The 18,148-nt window shown below is 41.4% G+C and overlaps 1 protein-coding gene across 1 annotated transcript; it reads left to right on the top strand.

The window, feature by feature from the left end:
* Positions 1-1,450: 1,450 nt before the first annotated feature.
* Positions 1,451-5,040, top strand: LOC123440094 (transcription factor-like protein DPB). The gene is made up of 9 exons (XM_045116676.1): positions 1,451-1,598; positions 1,693-1,811; positions 2,462-2,505; positions 2,859-2,912; positions 3,329-3,469; positions 3,561-3,629; positions 3,739-3,834; positions 4,513-4,583; positions 4,662-5,040. Exons 1-9 carry the CDS (start codon positions 1,495-1,497, stop codon positions 4,750-4,752), a joined length of 789 nt encoding a protein of 262 aa, XP_044972611.1. The 5' UTR covers positions 1,451-1,494; the 3' UTR covers positions 4,753-5,040.
* Positions 5,041-18,148: the final 13,108 nt, after the last annotated feature.

Raw genomic sequence — 18,148 nt, 5'->3', positions numbered from 1 at the left:
GTTATGCATCCTCCGTGTACCCCCAAAAGATAATTGTCAAGTATTATTTTGCTTCAGTGGCTATAATTTGTGACAACCCATTTGCTCGTAGTATCATGTCCATTTAGAGTAGCCTTTTGTCTATGAATGTGAATTGCCACTAGGAAAAGGAAAATCCACGTTAATACATACCATGTAGAACTATAACGTGTCTCCAAAATAACATCCACGAAGAGTTCACATCCATGATTTTAGTGCATAAACTGAATCATGATATTTTCCAGCTCACGAGTCATGAGTGGTAACACGTAAGAGATTTCAATTTCTGTAGTGCTCTTCAACACTGATATGGTCCATCATTACGTAGCTAGATGGACCCTTGAAATGTTTCTATGCATGGAAGACTACCAAATGTGCGAGGCAGGTGGATAGATATACTTTTCTATAAGTACTTTTATCGGTTTAATTTACATCACATTGTGTATTTTGTTTTTCTATTTTGTATTTCATTACGTATTAGAAGCCAGAGTTGTAGCAAGCCAATGCATGCATGAGATTTATGACACTTTATGAGCCAACGCATTACCGTTACCTCTAGTCTAAGCAACACTTCATAATTTCTCCTCGATATACATAGATTTTCTAAAGTGACAAGTGAAATGAAACAAAGATAATATGTTTATAACCAAGTCTATGTTTTATTGTCACACTGTGTGTTTTAAGGGCCTTTTTTAATCAAGTGAATTTTGTATGATTTCTTTTTGTTGTTGTTTCTAGTTTTATTGGATTTCACCCATTATGAATTCAGTACGTGTTACTTGGTTTGTGAGATTATAGAGTTCACAACTTTCTTGTATGTGTCATTTTTCATTTAGTTAAGGGCATCTCCTTTCAGCTTAACTTTTTTGCAAAACTCCTATGGCTCATGAATTCCTATGTTTCTTCTATAGTATGATGAAATACAATTTGTTTCATTTTCATATGTTTTGTAATTGTGCAGGTTCAAGAAGAAGGGACCAAAGGCCTTGCAATCATGTTTTTTAAAACTTGAAAGATAAAATTGTAAGTACTCCCTCTGTTTACAAATATAAGATGTTCAAACTTTTTTGTATATCAAATATATATAGACATGTTTTAATGTGCTTGTTTGCTCATTTCTGTCTGTATGTAGTCTATATTGAACCATCCAAAACATTTTATATTTATAAACAGATGAAGCATATTGCAAGAAAAAGGCACCATGAAGGAAAATTTTGTTCATGCTCTGACAAAAGTAAATAATCGTTTGGATTATTATAAACTTCAAAAATTTAACATATATACTAGCTACAAATCAGCGGTGTATATAATAAATGTACATGACCTGTCCTCTCCTCTTTGGAGTAAAGTAAGAATTCTTTTACTCTTCCCTAAAAAACAGAATCCTTTTATACTCTGGTAAAAGGGTAAAAACGCGACTTTTACACAATCTCTCTCCCCCCCTTTCGGGACAGCCGAAACATCACTCGAACCGCAATGGCGCCTCCCCGCGGCGGTGCTGCTGCGGCCGCTCCCGCCGCACTGGACCTGACCGGCGTGCACATTCTCGAAGCTTCCAGTGTCCCTCCGCTTCCCAAACGGTAACCACCATCCGTCCTTGCTCTCGGTTCCTTGATCAAATCCTTCGTATCGAGGCTTTAGCGGAGGGGATTTTTTGGGGGTTTCTTGATGCAGCGGCGGCGGCAATGCGGTCCAAAGGAAGGAGGCCGTTGACCCGGATAAAGATAGGAAGAAGGAGAAGGCTGCGGCACAGAGGATCACCGGTTGGGGGCTCCGCGAATACAGCAAAATAGGTCAGATGATGCGCCATGGTTAAAGCTCGAGCGTTTGCTAATTAAGTGCCGTGGTTCGTCGCGCATATATTGCTCGGCGGTTTGTGGAACGATTCTAGAAGGAATCATTTTGGGCGATTTGATGCGTAGTTTGGGGTTCTTCACAGGGATGTATAGGATTCCAATGCTTTCTTTGCTCTGGATAGTGGATATGCTGTAGCAGATTCCAATCTTCGTGTAGGTTCCATTTGTTGAGGGATTTTGTCGGAGAATATTTCTTTGTTTACCTCAACTGAATTCTGTAGAATGGCCAACTGGAGGGTGTGCCTGAGGAATTCAGAGCTTACCTATTGGTGGTTCCCCCGCCGCGCCGGTGGGGGGGGGGGGGAATCCTGTTTCCCTGTAGAGATTTACAGGATGGTATGTTGGTGACATTACATAATGTTCATCGCTCATTGCAGTTGCCTTTTGGTTTACACTGGTTCTACGTCAGAGGAAGTTGTTTTGATAGAAATTTCGCGAGGTCATATTTGTGCAATAGAGGGTTATACCTTGTACTAGATGTTTCGCTATAACCTTTTTGATGTGAGTTTTTTTTCTGCCAGAATGTAAAGTTAAATTACTAACACACTTGTACTTTTATCTGATGAGCATTTGACATGATTTTGCAGTTTGTGAGAAAGTTGAAGCCAAAGGAAGAACAACATACAATGAGGTATTCTCCAAAGTCCAAACACGTGTACCCTTCACTGATTGGCCATGATACATCACCCTTGAATGCTACGTTTAAATATCAATGAAGTTTTGCTGTAATTTTGCATGTCTTTATCTAAACTGTAACTGTGCAGTCTGCTTATGAAGCACAAAGAGTATCCTGAATGCCAACGAAAAATAATTATCCTATCATTTAAATGCTGAAAGGCATAAAAGTCAATACTTCTATTACATTGCTGCCATGCCATTTTTTCTGATACATAACATGCCTTTCAAAGATATATCTTTGGGAACTGATTTATTTTCTCCCTGTTTGAGTCATTAACTACCTCAACAAGCTACTGTCTATTACAGGTTGCGGATGAAATTTATTCAGAGCTGAAGTCCATGGCACATATTGGTCAAGGGGTTTGTTCCTATTATTTGTATAATATGGATTTCTCTGTTCCCTTTCTGCATTTATTTATCTATTTTCGAATTAAGAAGCATCACTCCCAATTTCATTTGGCATGGAATTAGTACAAAGAGTGTCGGCCGCCAAATGTCATGGGTCCAGACAGCTTATTACAAACATGCATACGTTGTAGAACCTCTAACCAGCACCGCCACCTTACTGTCTTTGCAACTACGACGGCAGAACACACCAACCTAACAGAAAACTGGACAAGTAAGTTACAGCAAACATCAAACATAGAAGATCGGGACCAAACCTAAATGTCGACATCACTCCGAGAACTTTCAAGTTCATTTCTCATCAAACTGCAAAAAACAAAATCATATGTGCAAAACTTACGTGCTAACAAAAAATAAATTTATCTTTGTAGTTTGATGAGAAGAATATTAGGCGGAGAGTGTATGATGCTTTCAACGTTCTCATTGCACTTCGTGTTATTGCAAAAGAAAAAAAGGAGATACGGTGGATGGGCCTTTCAAATTACAGATATGAAAAGCTAAAGAAGTTGGAGGTCAGTATTCGTGCTTGGTTTTCAGGCTAGATGGACAGTAATCCATTCCTATATGACTATTATTTGATTGCTACCATCTTCTTTTTAAAAGGAAGTTCGCAAAGAACTCGTCAACAAGATTAGGCACAAGAAGGCACTCCTTCAGGAAATCGAAAAACAGGTAAGTTGTTTACACTATGCAGCACTTTTCTTTGGTTTTGTTGTCTCCTACTATTATATATACCACTGTATTTGATATCTCCTGATGATTCTTTCTTGTTCATTTAAAGTTTGATGATCTCCAAAACATCAAGTTACGTAACGAAACACTGCAAAGCTCAGCAGAGAACGTCAATGGCATCCGCCTTCCATTTGTATTGGTCAAGGTATTTTTTTTCTTGCGCTGCAACTGTCGGAGATGCTTAACCCAGTCAGTTGCAACTAAGCTGTAACATATATAACTGTATCTAGATCACCCTTGTACTCAACTTGCAGTCTGACATTCCCATGTTTACAACTGCTGACCTAATGTAGCAACGTAGATTACAACAAGCAGTAGTTAGTAGGGGAAATGCATTGGAGCTCCTAGGTATCACACACCCCTATATGAATATAGCCTTTAAAAAATACCAGGAAATTTAAAACAATTCTGAAATTTTGGGATATTAAGCCTGGGTGCCCATTGTACACCTGGTTTCAGTTTCGTGCGGAATGGGTGCCCATGGTATCCGTGGCGAAGGAAATACGGTCCAGCATATGATTCATCCAAATAGTTTTTTCTATACATAGGATTTTTTTAGTTTTTTAACGAGATTACCATGGGCACCCATTCTAAAACTGAACACGGGTGTACAATGAGCACCCAGGTTTGAAATCCCAAAATTCCAGAATTGAAATTTCCTGGGTTTTTAATGCTATATTCGAGGGGTGTGTGGCTACTTTATTTAGTATGGTATTCCTACGCTGTGCTAGTAACGTCTTTTCTCGGATAAAAGACTGGCATATAGAAAGACTGAGCAAAAAGATACGTGCAAGTGTATTTAATGTCATTTTTCTTTAAGCAGACATCTAGGAAAGCAAGGGTGGAAATTGAGATTTCAGAAGACTCAAAGTTTGCCCATTTCGAGTTCAATGGGTATGTATTTTTTTCCCGTTCTTCTCTCCATATTAGCAGTTCGAGCTCTTAACCAGATGTTCGCAACTCTCTTTTCAGTGCACCATTCACATTGCACGATGACCTCTCAATCCTCGAGGGGATAAGGCGTAACAGCATAGGAAGAGCTGGCCGTGCCACCCTCCACTAGAGACTGAAGAATATTACAAATGAAGTAAAAGTGTCAGAGCTGGCACAGCCAGATTCTTTTGCACAGCTATGTATAGCTATATGTTCTCATGAAAACTTGACCTAGTTTATAGGACAATCTCTCAGGCTTGAGAAGATTTTAACCTGCAAATTTTGTCTCCTTTTTGTGCCTAGCAGGTTATTAGGTCTAAGATAGATGATTCGTATATGTGCTGCTATGTATACATTGATAGCAGCTTTGGCGGCACAAGCTTCGTTGATTATTATTGATGATCAGTTTGTCCTGCTATTTTTCCCCTTGCTAAGTCATTTAATTTTCTAACAACAGTTGATGCATGCACGAGTGATGATCAGTTTGTCAGTCTCATGAAGGTATGCAAATTGTCTGACCTTGTCTGTGTAATCAGGTAGTGCAGTAGCAAGATTACCCATACTTCTTCCTTCTAAGCTCACCTGGCATAATTCTGAGAGCTGAAAGAAATGTCCTTTCAAGCTGCATTTGCTACTTGGTAGGATGAAGTTATGCAAAATCCATGAAATATTTCGTTTGTGATTCAGAAACTGCTACTACAGAGTTCGGAACATATAGTGACCATACTCTTTGCTATTTGTACGTATTGTCTTTGCTTTATCGCAGTTGCTATTCATCGGGCAAAAACATCCAGATCGTTAGGTTTTGAATGAGCCCCCTCGCACTTGAGATTAGACATCGCACAGCTCAAGCCGGGGACGCTGTGGCATCGCCGCCAGAGGAGGAAGAACATTGGGTTTGGGTTCGGCGATTAGGATTTAAGCCTTAGGAGGAAGATGATCCAAAGTGGCAGCGTTGTTGGATGTCAATCCAACGGCACAAAAGTTTTCTAGGCTCCAACTGCGAAGTTCTTTTAGGCACCTGACGCGTAGGTTCTCCCTTACTTTATTTGATTAGTCAACAAATGTCGTGAAGTTTAGGCATCATTGAGACCCAAGGAGACTGTCGCTATCATAGTTGTCTTTCCATTGTCTGTAGTATGGCCCAGTATACACTGAAACCCCTGATTTTGTCAAGTGCCAGGCCACAAAATCCCCAGTTTCATGCTGATGAATAGGATTTGCAATATATGTTCAACATGAATGTGCCAGAAATTCTCTCGTATCAAATCCCCATCCCAATCAACGGACACCGGGTGAATAAGCGCATTAACTATGCTGAAAGCTCTGTTACCCCAGATTATCACAATCTTTCTGGAGGAGCTATTTGGGATCAAATAGTTGTCTCATATATTGATTTTCATACAATTGCCAACCCTCCAGATACTACCGTTTTAAAAGGTTTGAATTCCTGCCCAGATACTCTGCCAAACAAGGAACCTTTTTTTCAATTCACAATTGAGTATATCTCAGGAGGATAATATTTGATCGAAGGGCCCTTGAACTAATCAACCTCCAACACTATTTTGCTAGCATAGTCGGATTAAAACTACTAACATCAGGGAATACCATGCCCATTCTCTTTTTTGGAACACACATCTTCCATCATGTCAACCAATGCATTTTACATTGGTTTTCCCCATCACCCTACTAATAGTGTGATCACATCACTCACCCCCTTGCAAATTTTCTTTAGGAATTTGAATGCACTCAGCACATACGTTAGGATGGCTTGGGCTACAACTTTGATTAGAGCCTCTTTTCCACCATAAGTTAGTGTTCTCCATTTCCACCCATCAACAATTTTCTGAATTCTTTCAATAAAATGTTTAAAACAGGCAACACGAAGTAGGCGAACCATTGAGGGGAGCCCTAGCTATTTACCAGAGAGGCTCAGTCATAATATGAAGGATTTGACAGACTTCCACCTTATCATCAATATTGGTATTGGGACTAAAGAAAATAGATGATTTGATGGTACTAACCATAGGTCCTAAGGCAGCACAATACTCATCCATAATTCTCTTTAGAGCATTGGCATTTGCAGCATCCACCTTCATAAGGATGAGTGAGCCGACATCAAACAATAAATGAGAAATAATGGGGGAGTCACGACACACCTAGACGCCCTTCAGACTACCTCCTCCTTCCTCATGAGCAATAAGAGCAAAAAGACCCTCGGCACAAAGGAGGAAAATATAAGGGGATAGGGGGTCGTCTTGCCTTAAACCTCTCGATGGACTAAACTTTACTGTTTCGTTGGAATCGAACCTTACCTTATCCTGAACTGAGGTTACACACGACATAGTAAGCTCATTCCAACGATCATTGAAGCCCAATTTTCCTATAATAGCTTTCAAGAACACCTACTCAAAGCGATCGTATGCTTTATGCATATTAAGTTTGATTGCATACTATCCAACTTTTCCCTCTTCTTCTTCTTCTTCCTCTTCATGGTATGCAACCATTCTTAAGCCACAATAATGGGATACTTGTAACCTTGTAGCAAACAATTTGGCGATGTCTTTATAGACCACTTTACACATGCTAATTGTCCTAAACTAGAAACTTTCTCTGCGGTTTCAACTTTTGGGATTAAAACAATAGTAGTAGTATTCCATCCTTCCGCAACTACTCCACTATTGGCTGCTTCAAGAACTTCCTTCACAAGATTTTCTCCTAACAAATGCCAAAACTTATTATAAAACACCGCATACAAACCGTCAAGACATGGTGTTTTCAAATTGCCGATACCGAAGATGGCTCACTTCCTCCTCGGTACATGGAGCCAACAAAGTTTCATTCATGTACGAGGAACCATGGGGTAGAACTTTATTCACAACCTCCCAATCCGGGTTTGCCACTTCCGAAGTAAACAAGTTCTGAAATATGCATCAATTAAGCTCTTCATAGCCTCGTCGTCTCTCCATGCACCATTCTCATCCATAAGTCAGCGTATAAAGTTTATTTTCTTTCTAGCAATGACAACTTAAAAAAATGATATTCCGGTCACCATTTTTTAGCCAGATATGCTGCACCCAGTATATTTCCTCCTTCTCCATTGTCTCATCAATTTCGATAAGTAGTTGTCTCTTTCGATTTGCCAACTCATTGGTAAGTGGTCCCGATCACAGAGATTCCAACAACTCCTTGAGCTCTTTTAGTTGTCACTGTGGGGCCTTCAAAACAGTGTGATCCCATTCATGAAGGTCTAAGTGAACAACTGAACAACTGCAGTTCATTCAAAAAAAGATGTCGGAGCACACGTCCTCTCCCGTGCTTTTACCCGCACACCCACTTATTCCTCCTTAAGCTATATATCCTCGAATTGTTTAGGGCCTCGACGTTGTTGTTGTTGTTGTTCATTACATGCCTCACCTTATGTGTCCAGCTCCTCCTTCTCCAGGTAAATTGATCACCCGCAAAACCCGTATCTTCCGGTTCTCAATCCACTAAAGCATCCCGAAAATCTTGCATCATACTGAAAGGGCGTAGAGCACCTCCTTCCTTCTCATGGGAATATAAAATCTCATTGAAGACGTCCATTACCACCCAAGGGAGTTGAACTTGTTGATAGAGGTCTCAAAGATACCCCCAAGACAGATGTTTGTCCTCCAACGAGGTTCTTCGTAGAACTCTGTAAACCTCTATTTCTCGTCAGTCGAGGTGCACACCGTTGCATCAATGTAATTGTAGCGACCCGACTTAAAACAAGTCAAGCCTCCGTGTTTCTGTGCCATCCCTGGATTAGTATGCTGGCACACACAGTACATCAATGTATATATCAAAGTGCAATCACATGTAAATAGCGTAAAACTGATATATACCTTAAATATCTCAGCGGAAGCGGTCAAGGGAGTGGAGTCCCAATAAACACCAACGGCAAGTTGAGTGTAGACCGTAACCCTGAATCGTACTCTTACTCGTCGAAGAAAAATATCTGCAACATAAGACGTTGCAGCCGTGTAGGTCAGCATATTGAATATGCCGGCAAGTCACATAAGAGAGGGGTGAAAAGTAATCATCTATACTATATGCATATATGGCAGGTGGGGCTATAAGTTTTTAGCGAAAAGCAAGTTTTCTCCTACATCAAGATGAGGGTTAAAAGCAAAATGTTACTACGTTGTTTGTTGTTAACGAGATTGTTCCGCCAACCAATTCTCGTACCCGAGTTGTCAATAATTACCCTCATCAAATATATTTAATGGTGTTGAGAAATCCAGATAACTTCAGTTCCTTTGGCTCAAGTTGTCCATGACCGTGGACACGGCTAATCGATTAGGTTTGAGTACTCTGCAGAGTTTTGCACACGTTCCCCACAAGATTTGATCGCCTCCGAGTATGTCCTCGCACTTCAGGGTGTTTGAAGACCGGATGATCAAAACATGGTCTTTCAACGGGTCCCTCTGAATCCCTGTCGGCGCCCATCCAATCCTACCGTTCTTCTACATCTGCTAGCACCGCCTGTCCAGAGTCGCCACGTTGTCCAACCAAGCCAGAGCCCATAATGACTTGTGGCTGTGCAGGTAAGCCTTGGGTCTTGAAAATATCCGTCCGTCTCTTTGAGCCTGGGTGAAGCTTTCCGCAGGATGTCATGGCCTCTCCAGCATCCCGGGTCATCCACTGGGTTCTCCAGGGAGCCGATCAACCGTCCTTCACCCAGAGTTGCATTGCGTCCGAGGTCTTGAAAATCTTGTCTTAACCGGTCTTGATTATTTAATCAACCTTGCATCACTCGTGTTATGCACTCAACCGAAATCCCGTCTACTCAAGCATAGCAATATGAAATTTGTCGTCCCGGGGCCAAGTATCGGGGTTGTTGTGTGCCTACCACATGATACTACAATCTATACTAAAATTTCCAAGTACCTAAGCAGCATGCAATTTGGGCATAGGATGGTAGAACTACGATGCATAAAACATAGGTGATAGTATGATCAAAGTGACTTGCCTGGTGATGTTGACGAAGGAGAATTTCTCGAGAAATAACTTGATAGACTACTCGTCACTCTCCGATGAAATCTATATAACAAACATATCATTCACATAAGCACTCATACTAGCAATCAATTCTACCAATCAAAACAAAAGAGAGAGCGAGTAGGAATCCGAAGGAAACTCCAAATAAGACTAGGGAGTCTTCTACTACGTCAAACACAAAATAGTTTTTGTCTAACAGAAAATAATAACAAGGAAATAAGATATAAATTTAACTAAGATAAAATAAAGTATTTTTCACAAAACTATTTGAAAGTATTTCCAAACGGGATTTGAAACAGTGGAGAAACCAATTGCAAGTTACTAAGGAACTAGAATTGATTTCATGAAAACAAATAAAAATAAAATAAAAACTTGTTGCAAAACTACTGTTTAACTAACATAAACAAAACAATAATCTTTCTGAAATAATAAAGAAAATATTTTAAAACAAAAATAGAAAAGGAATTAGCCGAAATCCTAAAAAAGGTGAAACAGAAATTGTTTCACAAGAAACCATGAGATAAAATACTCAAACAAATCTGAAATTTCTACCACCGATAAATAAGATCACTAGTTATCAGTAGCAAAAAGAATCAAATTAAAAGATATTTTTAAACTCTTGGAATAGGCAAAACATGGTTTAAACTAAATATGATCTAATTCAAATTTGAAAATATCAAACATAGACAAATTATATGTTTTTAAAAACTACAGAAAAATTGTGATCTACTGGAAAACGAATCAACTCTATTGGAGTTGTGGATCAAAAATTATAGGCTAAACAAGATTGGAACTTTTCTGTTTTTGAACTAAATCTGAAAAATAAAACAAACAGGGAATCCATGTGGCGGCTTCTGATTGGCTGATGGGTGTGCGTGGCATAGGCTAAACAGCGGATGGCCGCTAAATAAGAAAAACCCTTTTGGTTTAAAATTACTAACAGGGAACCGGTATGGTTTTATAACTAAAAACGAAGGGGTAAGTTACTCTAATCTACACCGTTGAAAATAGATCTAAGGGTAAAACTACACAATACAAAAAAAACAGAACAAGTAAAAGAAAAAAAGAAAGGAAGGAGGAGAGGGAGCCTTACCGTGGCTGGGAGTAGCTCCCGTGCTGGCAATGGTGGCCGATGGTGGCTGGGGTCGGGGTGGAGCTCTGGTGGGGTGGGGTCGCCGGTGGGGGGGGGTGCGATGCCGGTGGAGGAGGGGTGGGGCGGCGAGGCGGAGGGACCTGCAGGGGGGGGGGCGAGGGGGAGATGGAGAGGGTGCAGGAGGGGGCGATGGGAGGAGCTCCTGGCAGAAGTTTTCGTGGGGATGGGGAGGGATGCAGGGGGGTGGCCGACGGGGTGGGGTGGTGGAGAAGGGGCCGAAGTGGCGGGGAGGCGCGGCAGGGGTGGGGAGGGAGTGCAGGGGCGAGGGGTAGGTCGCCGGCGAGTTCTCTGGTGGCCGACTCCGGCGATGTGCAGGGGGAGGAGGAGGTGGGGAGAGGCGACGGTTTCAACGGGAATGGAACGAGGAGGCCATGGGGGTTCTTATAGAGGCGACGGGAGGTGCTGGGAGGGAAAGAGCTTCGCGAATCCCGGAGGTGGTGATTTCTCTGTCCATGGAAGGAAAGCTTCTGTGACGTGAGGGAGAGACAGAGGAGGAAGAAGATCTTCTGTTGGGCCAAAATAGGAAAACTCTTAATGGGCCAGCAGGTGTTTCCAAATAAAAGTGTTTCCTTTCCTATTTTTAAAACTAGGAAACTAAAACGATAAAAGGGAATTCAAATCAATTCGGAATAAAGAGTTTCTATATACTAAAATTACCAGAAAAATAAAATCTAAATGATGGGCATTTTTCCACGGCAAAAATAAAAACTTCAGAAAAAATTATTTTCACAAAATTGCCTAAAAGATTTATTTTCTTTTGCAAATAATTTTCAAATGGCACTCTAAGTTTTAGGGTTCAAATAACTTTCAAATGCCCGTGTGTTTGAGGGTCATGTTCCTCCTCTCTTTTCTGTTTGACAGAATGTATTTCCCGGCATTTCTTGCACGAAGAAAACAAATAGAAATGCAAGAGAATTCAAATGCAAATATCTCCGTTCAAATTCTTTATAGTTGAAGAAGTCATGTCATCTTCTCTCGTTGCTTTTTTTAATGATTGAATTTGAATTCACCGGAGAAGGGGAAAGTCATTTTATTCCCTCTCATTCAAAAGTTTTGAAAAGTTTCAAATTTCCACTCAAGTTTCAATCACACAAGCAAACAAACAAACAACTAATAATTATTTTAACATTCCAAAATTTGGGATGTTACAAACCTACCACACTTAAAATGAATCTCGTCCTCGAGATTCGAAGAGGTTAGAAAGAAAGGTTAGGGTTTGGGGGTCTTCTAACAATTCCAATCTCCTGCAAAGTGGGATGCTACCACACTTAAAATGAAGGTTACTGGTCCCTTAAGATTTTAACAATCCTCTGGGGTTTTGGCATCTGACTCCTCACAGTCTTCATATCTTCCGTTATATTCATAACGTCTCCATCAAAAACGAGGGCTCTTCCGTTGATATAAGCTTCTTCCGTTACTGGGTCTTCTTAACTGACAGTCTCGTGATCAACTCTAATTAACCTATCGATGATTCTCATGGTGGTCTACCATTTGTGGTTATCCTGCAGAGAGAAGGGTCTTGGTTTCATTCTCACCGTAAAATTTCCTACGTGTGACAACATGTGCCATGTACATGGGGCTTTCCTTGTACCATTCTAAGGCTTAAACAAAAGCTTCAAAGAACGTCGTCTCTCTATATGGGTAAGTCTCTCAGATTTACCATTCTGAATAACAAGATAAATGATAAGAGTAAGTCATCATGGTAATCAATCCATTCCGCATCCAAATCATTTCTCTGTATAAGGTTTAGCGAATCTCGCATTCTAACACTTGGGCATCCTCACAAGCGTTGCAGAATTTCTCTTGTCCACGAACGAAGTTCGGATAATCCATTGGTTCTGCAAGCTGAACGAAACATCTATCGTATCTTCACAACTCTTAGGTTTTCGTATGCTCCTAAGAAAACGTTTTGCTGATCCATCATAGCTTCTTCCATAAATCATATTCGTTTCATAATCAATCCTTTATTACATCCTTGCTTTCTTCAAAATTCTAACTCAAAAGTAATTTATTACAAATGCTGCCATCCACATTGTTCGGTATGGTCAAGAATTTCTGCCAACTTTATTCATATGTCTCTCTTGGAGGTACTTTAGTTCCACTCGAACTTTCCGAGCTGCTCCTTGAAATCATCCATCTTTCGCTTCATCATGGTGATCATGAGCTTCATCTCCATCATCTCTGCACGTACCTCACTCAGGTATTCCTGGGTATGATGGAGTCTTGCTTCAAGTATTTCTCCAATCTGACGGATGGCTTCCATGGCAGCTTCACGAACAGCATCAAAGAAGGTTGCTCGTGGTACACGTGAAATGAAAAAGTATTTCCCCATAGTCTTTGGACAAACTCCTTCCACATGGTGGAGGTGTACTTCCACGTACCAAAGCTCCACTCCATTTTCCATGAATGGGTAGCCTTTGTAGACTGCATCTCCTTCAAGGTGAATGTGCTTCATCATGTCCTTCAGGATTTTCGGGTAATCATGGTCACTGGTCAGGGTCATGATCGTTTCTGGGCCCTTGAGGAATGACTCGTAGAGAGTTGTCATCTGCAGGTGTCAGTAAATAGGTACTCAGAGGAATGTATGTGTCTCCTTGGTAATCATGGTACACTCCTACTCAATGGATCCTGTGGGTTTACCGATTACTACCACACTTAAAATGAATTATACTCATGCCTGCATAGACCATATTTTCTCATATCCTCATAATTGTTCAGAGATCTTTGTTCGGAGAGAAAAAACGCATACAGTTTCAACATAGGCAATCATGAGACAATAAATTCCATTTATTCATGATGTTATTACAATCTCAGGGACTTCTGTTACAAAAATTTCACTCCATGATCTTATGAAAAACAAGAGTGCTTCATATTACACTTATTGCCATGGTCAAAACTTAACTACTCCATTCTAGCTTTCTTCCTTTGTGGACAATCGCTAGCAAAATGTCCCGCTTCCTTGCAACAAAAGCAAATGATTTCTGACAAGTCTCGAGGCTTCTTAGCTTTTGCTTTTGCTCCTTGGATTTTCGGCTTCCTTCCTGAGCACATGTGTTGGTGGTGGCCAAATTTCATACACTTGGAACATCTGACATGACTCAGGTCTATGTCTGCAGAGATTTGGTTCTTCCGAGGGTACTTTTTCTTCTTTCTCGACTCCTTTATTTTGGCCAGTTCTTCTATTTCAAGTGGATCAAACTCCACTTCTTCCGTCGGGAAGTTTCCCAGATACTCTTGGCTTCTCTTCGTGCAATCCTGTGAATAATGTCCTTCTTCTCCACATGAGTAGCATGCATTGGAGAAAAATCTGGTCAGACCTTGTCCATCAGGGTCTTCAATATTTTCGTTCATCACCGATTCTTCTAGAATCTTCTTCTTGAGGGTTTCCTTCACTGCATCTTTCTGCTGCTTGACAACTTGTTGTACCTTGGGGTAAATGTGACATTGAGCTGGGTAGTGGGTGGTTCCCTCACAAAGGAAACAAGTCACCTGACTACTTGGGCACTCCTCAGCTGGGTGATTTTCTTCACAATGAGTGCATCCATCCGTGTGTTCTTCCTGGGTGTGTCCTATTTCTCCACAGATCTTGCATGCACAAGTCTTCTCCTTCGTATTATCATAACACTTCTGAATAAGTCGGGATCTTAACAGAGTGTTCTTGAATTCGTCCCAAGTTTCTGCTCCACTAAATCCTTGTATGGCATGGTGCATTATCCACCAGATAGCAGCACTTCGGGTAAAGTACTGGAGAGCGTGTTCCACTTCATACTTCCTTGAGATCAAGTTGCTCCCGAAGTGGTTCTCCATGGTTTGAATCCATATATCAGCCTCCAGCTGGGTCATTGGTCCATAGACTACAAGTCCAGCTTCATACTCCATCTGGTAGGGTTAAGGTTTTGGGGATGAGACGGGTAAGAGAGGGAGGAAGATACACACAATACAAACAATATTTTTGAGAATAGGTTTTATTTGTGGCCGTTGGAAAACACACACCAATGACGGCTCACAAATCATCGTATCTAACGTGAGTATATAAAAGGGTTTTGGACTTCTAATGGTCATATAATTATTCGAACACTTCAGGGTCTTCGAGTTCTTCGGGTCTTGAGAGTCCTCTGTTGGTGTAGCTTCAATTCTTCAAACGCGTGGTGAAATCCTCTTTACTTTGAAGTAGAACTCCGTTGATTCTTCATGAGGTCGAAGGGGTAAGGGTATTATCTAACTATTGGAGGTGAGAGAGAATATTTGATGAAATCAGAAGAGATGAGGAGTGAAAGGTGTTCTCGAAAATAAGATTTTTGAGAGATCCTATCCTAAGAAGTTTCCAGTTTCTAGGGTCACGTCCTATAGTCAACATGTGCTCTGATACCATTTCTGTAGCGACCCGACTCAAAACAAGTCAAGCCTCTGTGTTTCTGTGCCATCCCTGGATCAGTATGCTGGCACACATAGTACATCAATGTATATATCAAAGTGCAATCACATGTAAATAGCGTAAAACTGATATATACCTTAAATATCTCAGCAGAAGCGGTCAAGGGAGTGGAGTCCCAATAAACACCAACGGCAAGTTGAGTGTAGACCGTAACCCTGAATCGTACTCTTACTCGTCGAAGAAAAATATCTGCAACATAAGACGTTGCAGCCGTGTAGGTCAGCATATTGAATATGCAGGCAAGTCACATAAGAGAGGGGTGAAAAGTAATCATCTATACTATATGCATATATGGCAGGTGGGGCTATAAGTTTTTAGCGAAAAGCAAGTTTTCTCCTACATCAAGATGAGGGTTAAAAGCAAAATGTTACTACGTTGTTTGTTGTTAACGAGATTGTTCCGCCAACCAATTCTCGTACCCGAGTTGTCAATAATTACCCTCATCAAATATATTTAATGGTGTTGAGAAATCCAGATAACTTCAGTTCCTTTGGCTCAAGTTGTCCATGACCGTGGACACGGCTAATCGATTAGGTTTGAGTACTCTGCAGAGTTTTGCACACGTTCCCCACAAGATTTGATCGCCTCCGAGTATGTCCTCGCACTTCAGGGTGTTTGAAGACCGGATGATCAAAACATGGTCTTTCAACGGGTCCCTCTGAATCCCTGTCGGCGCCCATCCAATCCTACCGTTCTTCTACATCTGCTAGCACCGCCTGTCCAGAGTCGCCACGTTGTCCAACCAAGCCAGAGCCCATAATGACTTGTGGCTGTGCAGGTAAGCCTTGGGTCTTGAAAATATCCGTCCGTCTCTTTGAGCCTGGGTGAAGCTTTCCGCAGGATGTCATGGCCTCTCCAGCATCCCGGGTCATCCACTGGGTTCTCCAGGGAGCCGATCAACCGTCCTTCACCCAGAGTTGCATTGCGTCCGAGGTCTTGAAAATCTTGTCTTAACCGGTCTTGATTATTTAATCAACCTTGCATCACTCGTGTTATGCACTCAACCGAAATCCCGTCTACTCAAGCATAGCAATATGAAATTTGTCGTCCCGGGGCCAAGTATCGGGGTTGTTGTGTGCCTACCACATGATACTACAATCTATACTAAAATTTCCAAGTACCTAAGCAGCATGCAATTTGGGCATAGGATGGTAGAACTACGATGCATAAAACATAGGTGATAGTATGATCAAAGTGACTTGCCTGGTGATGTTGACGAAGGAGAATTTCTCGAGAAATAACTTGATAGACTACTCGTCACTCTCCGATGAAATCTATATAACAAACATATCATTCACATAAGCACTCATACTAGCAATCAATTCTACCAATCAAAACAAAAGAGAGAGCGAGTAGGAATCCGAAGGAAACTCCAAATAAGACTAGGGAGTCTTCTACTACGTCAAACACAAAATAGTTTTTGTCTAACAGAAAATAATAACAAGGAACTAAGATATAAATTTAACTAATATAAAATAAAGTATTTTTCACAAAACTATTTGAAAGTATTTCCAAACGGGATTTGAAACAGTGGAGAAACCAATTGCAAGTTACTAAGGAACTAGAATTGATTTCATGAAAACAAATAAAAATAAAATAAAAACTTGTTGCAAAACTACTGTTTAACTAACATAAACAAAACAATAATCTTTCTGAAATAATAAATAAAATATTTTAAAACAAAAATAGAAAAGGAATTAGCCGAAATCCTAAAAGAGGTGAAACAGAAATTGTTTCACAAGAAACCATGAGCTAAAATACTCAAACAAATCTGAAATTTCTACCACCGATAAATAAGATCACTAGTTATCAGTAGCAAAAAGAATCAAATTGAAAGATATTTTTAAACTCCTGGAATAGGCAAAACAACGTTTAAACTAAATCTGATCTAATTCAAATTTGAAAATTTCAAACATAGACAAATTATATGTTTTTAAAGACTACAGAAACATTGTGATCTACTGGAAAAATAATCAACTCTATTGGAGTTGTGGATCAAACGTTATGGGCTAAACAAGATTGGAACTTTTCTGTTTTTGAACTAAATCTGAAAAATAAAACAAACAGGGAATCCATGTGGCTGCTTCTGATTGGCTGATGGGTGTTCGTGGCATAGGCTAAACAGCGGATGGCCGCTAAATAAGAAAAACGCTTTCGGTTTAAAATTACTAACAGGGAACCGGTATGGTTTTATAACTAAAAACGAAGGGGTAAGTTACTCTAATCTACACCGTTGAAAATAGATCTAAGGGTAAAACTACACAATACAAAAAAACAGAACAAGTAAAAGAAAAAAAGAAAGGAAGGAGGAGAGGGAGCCTTACCGTGGCTGGGAGTAGCTCCCGTGCTGGCAATGGTGGCCGATGGTGGCTGGGGTCGGGGTGGAGCTCCGGTGGGGTGGGGTCGCCGGTGGGGGGGGGGGGTGCGGTGCCGGTGGAGGAGGGGTGGGGCGGCGAGGCGGAGGGACCTGCAGGGGGGGGGCGAGGGGGAGATGGAGAGGGTGCAGGGGGGCGACGGGAGGAGCTCCTGGCAGAAGTTTTCGTGGGGATGGGGAGGGATGCAGGGGGGTGGCCGACGGGGTGGGGTGGTGGAGGAGGGGCCGAAGTGGTGGGGAGGCGCGGCGGGGGTGAGGAGGGAGTGCAGGGGCGAGGGATAGGTCGCCGACGAGTTCTCTGGTGTCCGTCTCCGGTGATGTGCAGGGGGAGGAGGAGGTGGGGAGAGGCGGCGGTTTCAACGGGAGCGGAACGAGGAGGCCATGGGGGTTCTTATAGAGGCGACGGGAGGTGCTGGGAGGGAAAGAGCTTCGCGAATCCCGGAGGTGGGGATTTCTTTGTCCATGGAAGGAAAGCTTCTGTGACGTGAGGGAGAGACAGAGGAGGAAGAAGATCTTCTGTTGGGCCAAAATAGGAAAACTCT

This window comes from Hordeum vulgare, chromosome 3H, assembly GCF_904849725.1.
Source record: "Hordeum vulgare subsp. vulgare chromosome 3H, MorexV3_pseudomolecules_assembly, whole genome shotgun sequence".
Taxonomy (NCBI): Eukaryota; Viridiplantae; Streptophyta; class Magnoliopsida; order Poales; family Poaceae; genus Hordeum; species Hordeum vulgare.
Note: the sequence above shows the minus strand (reverse complement) of the source record. Positions and strands in the feature narration are given on the sequence as shown.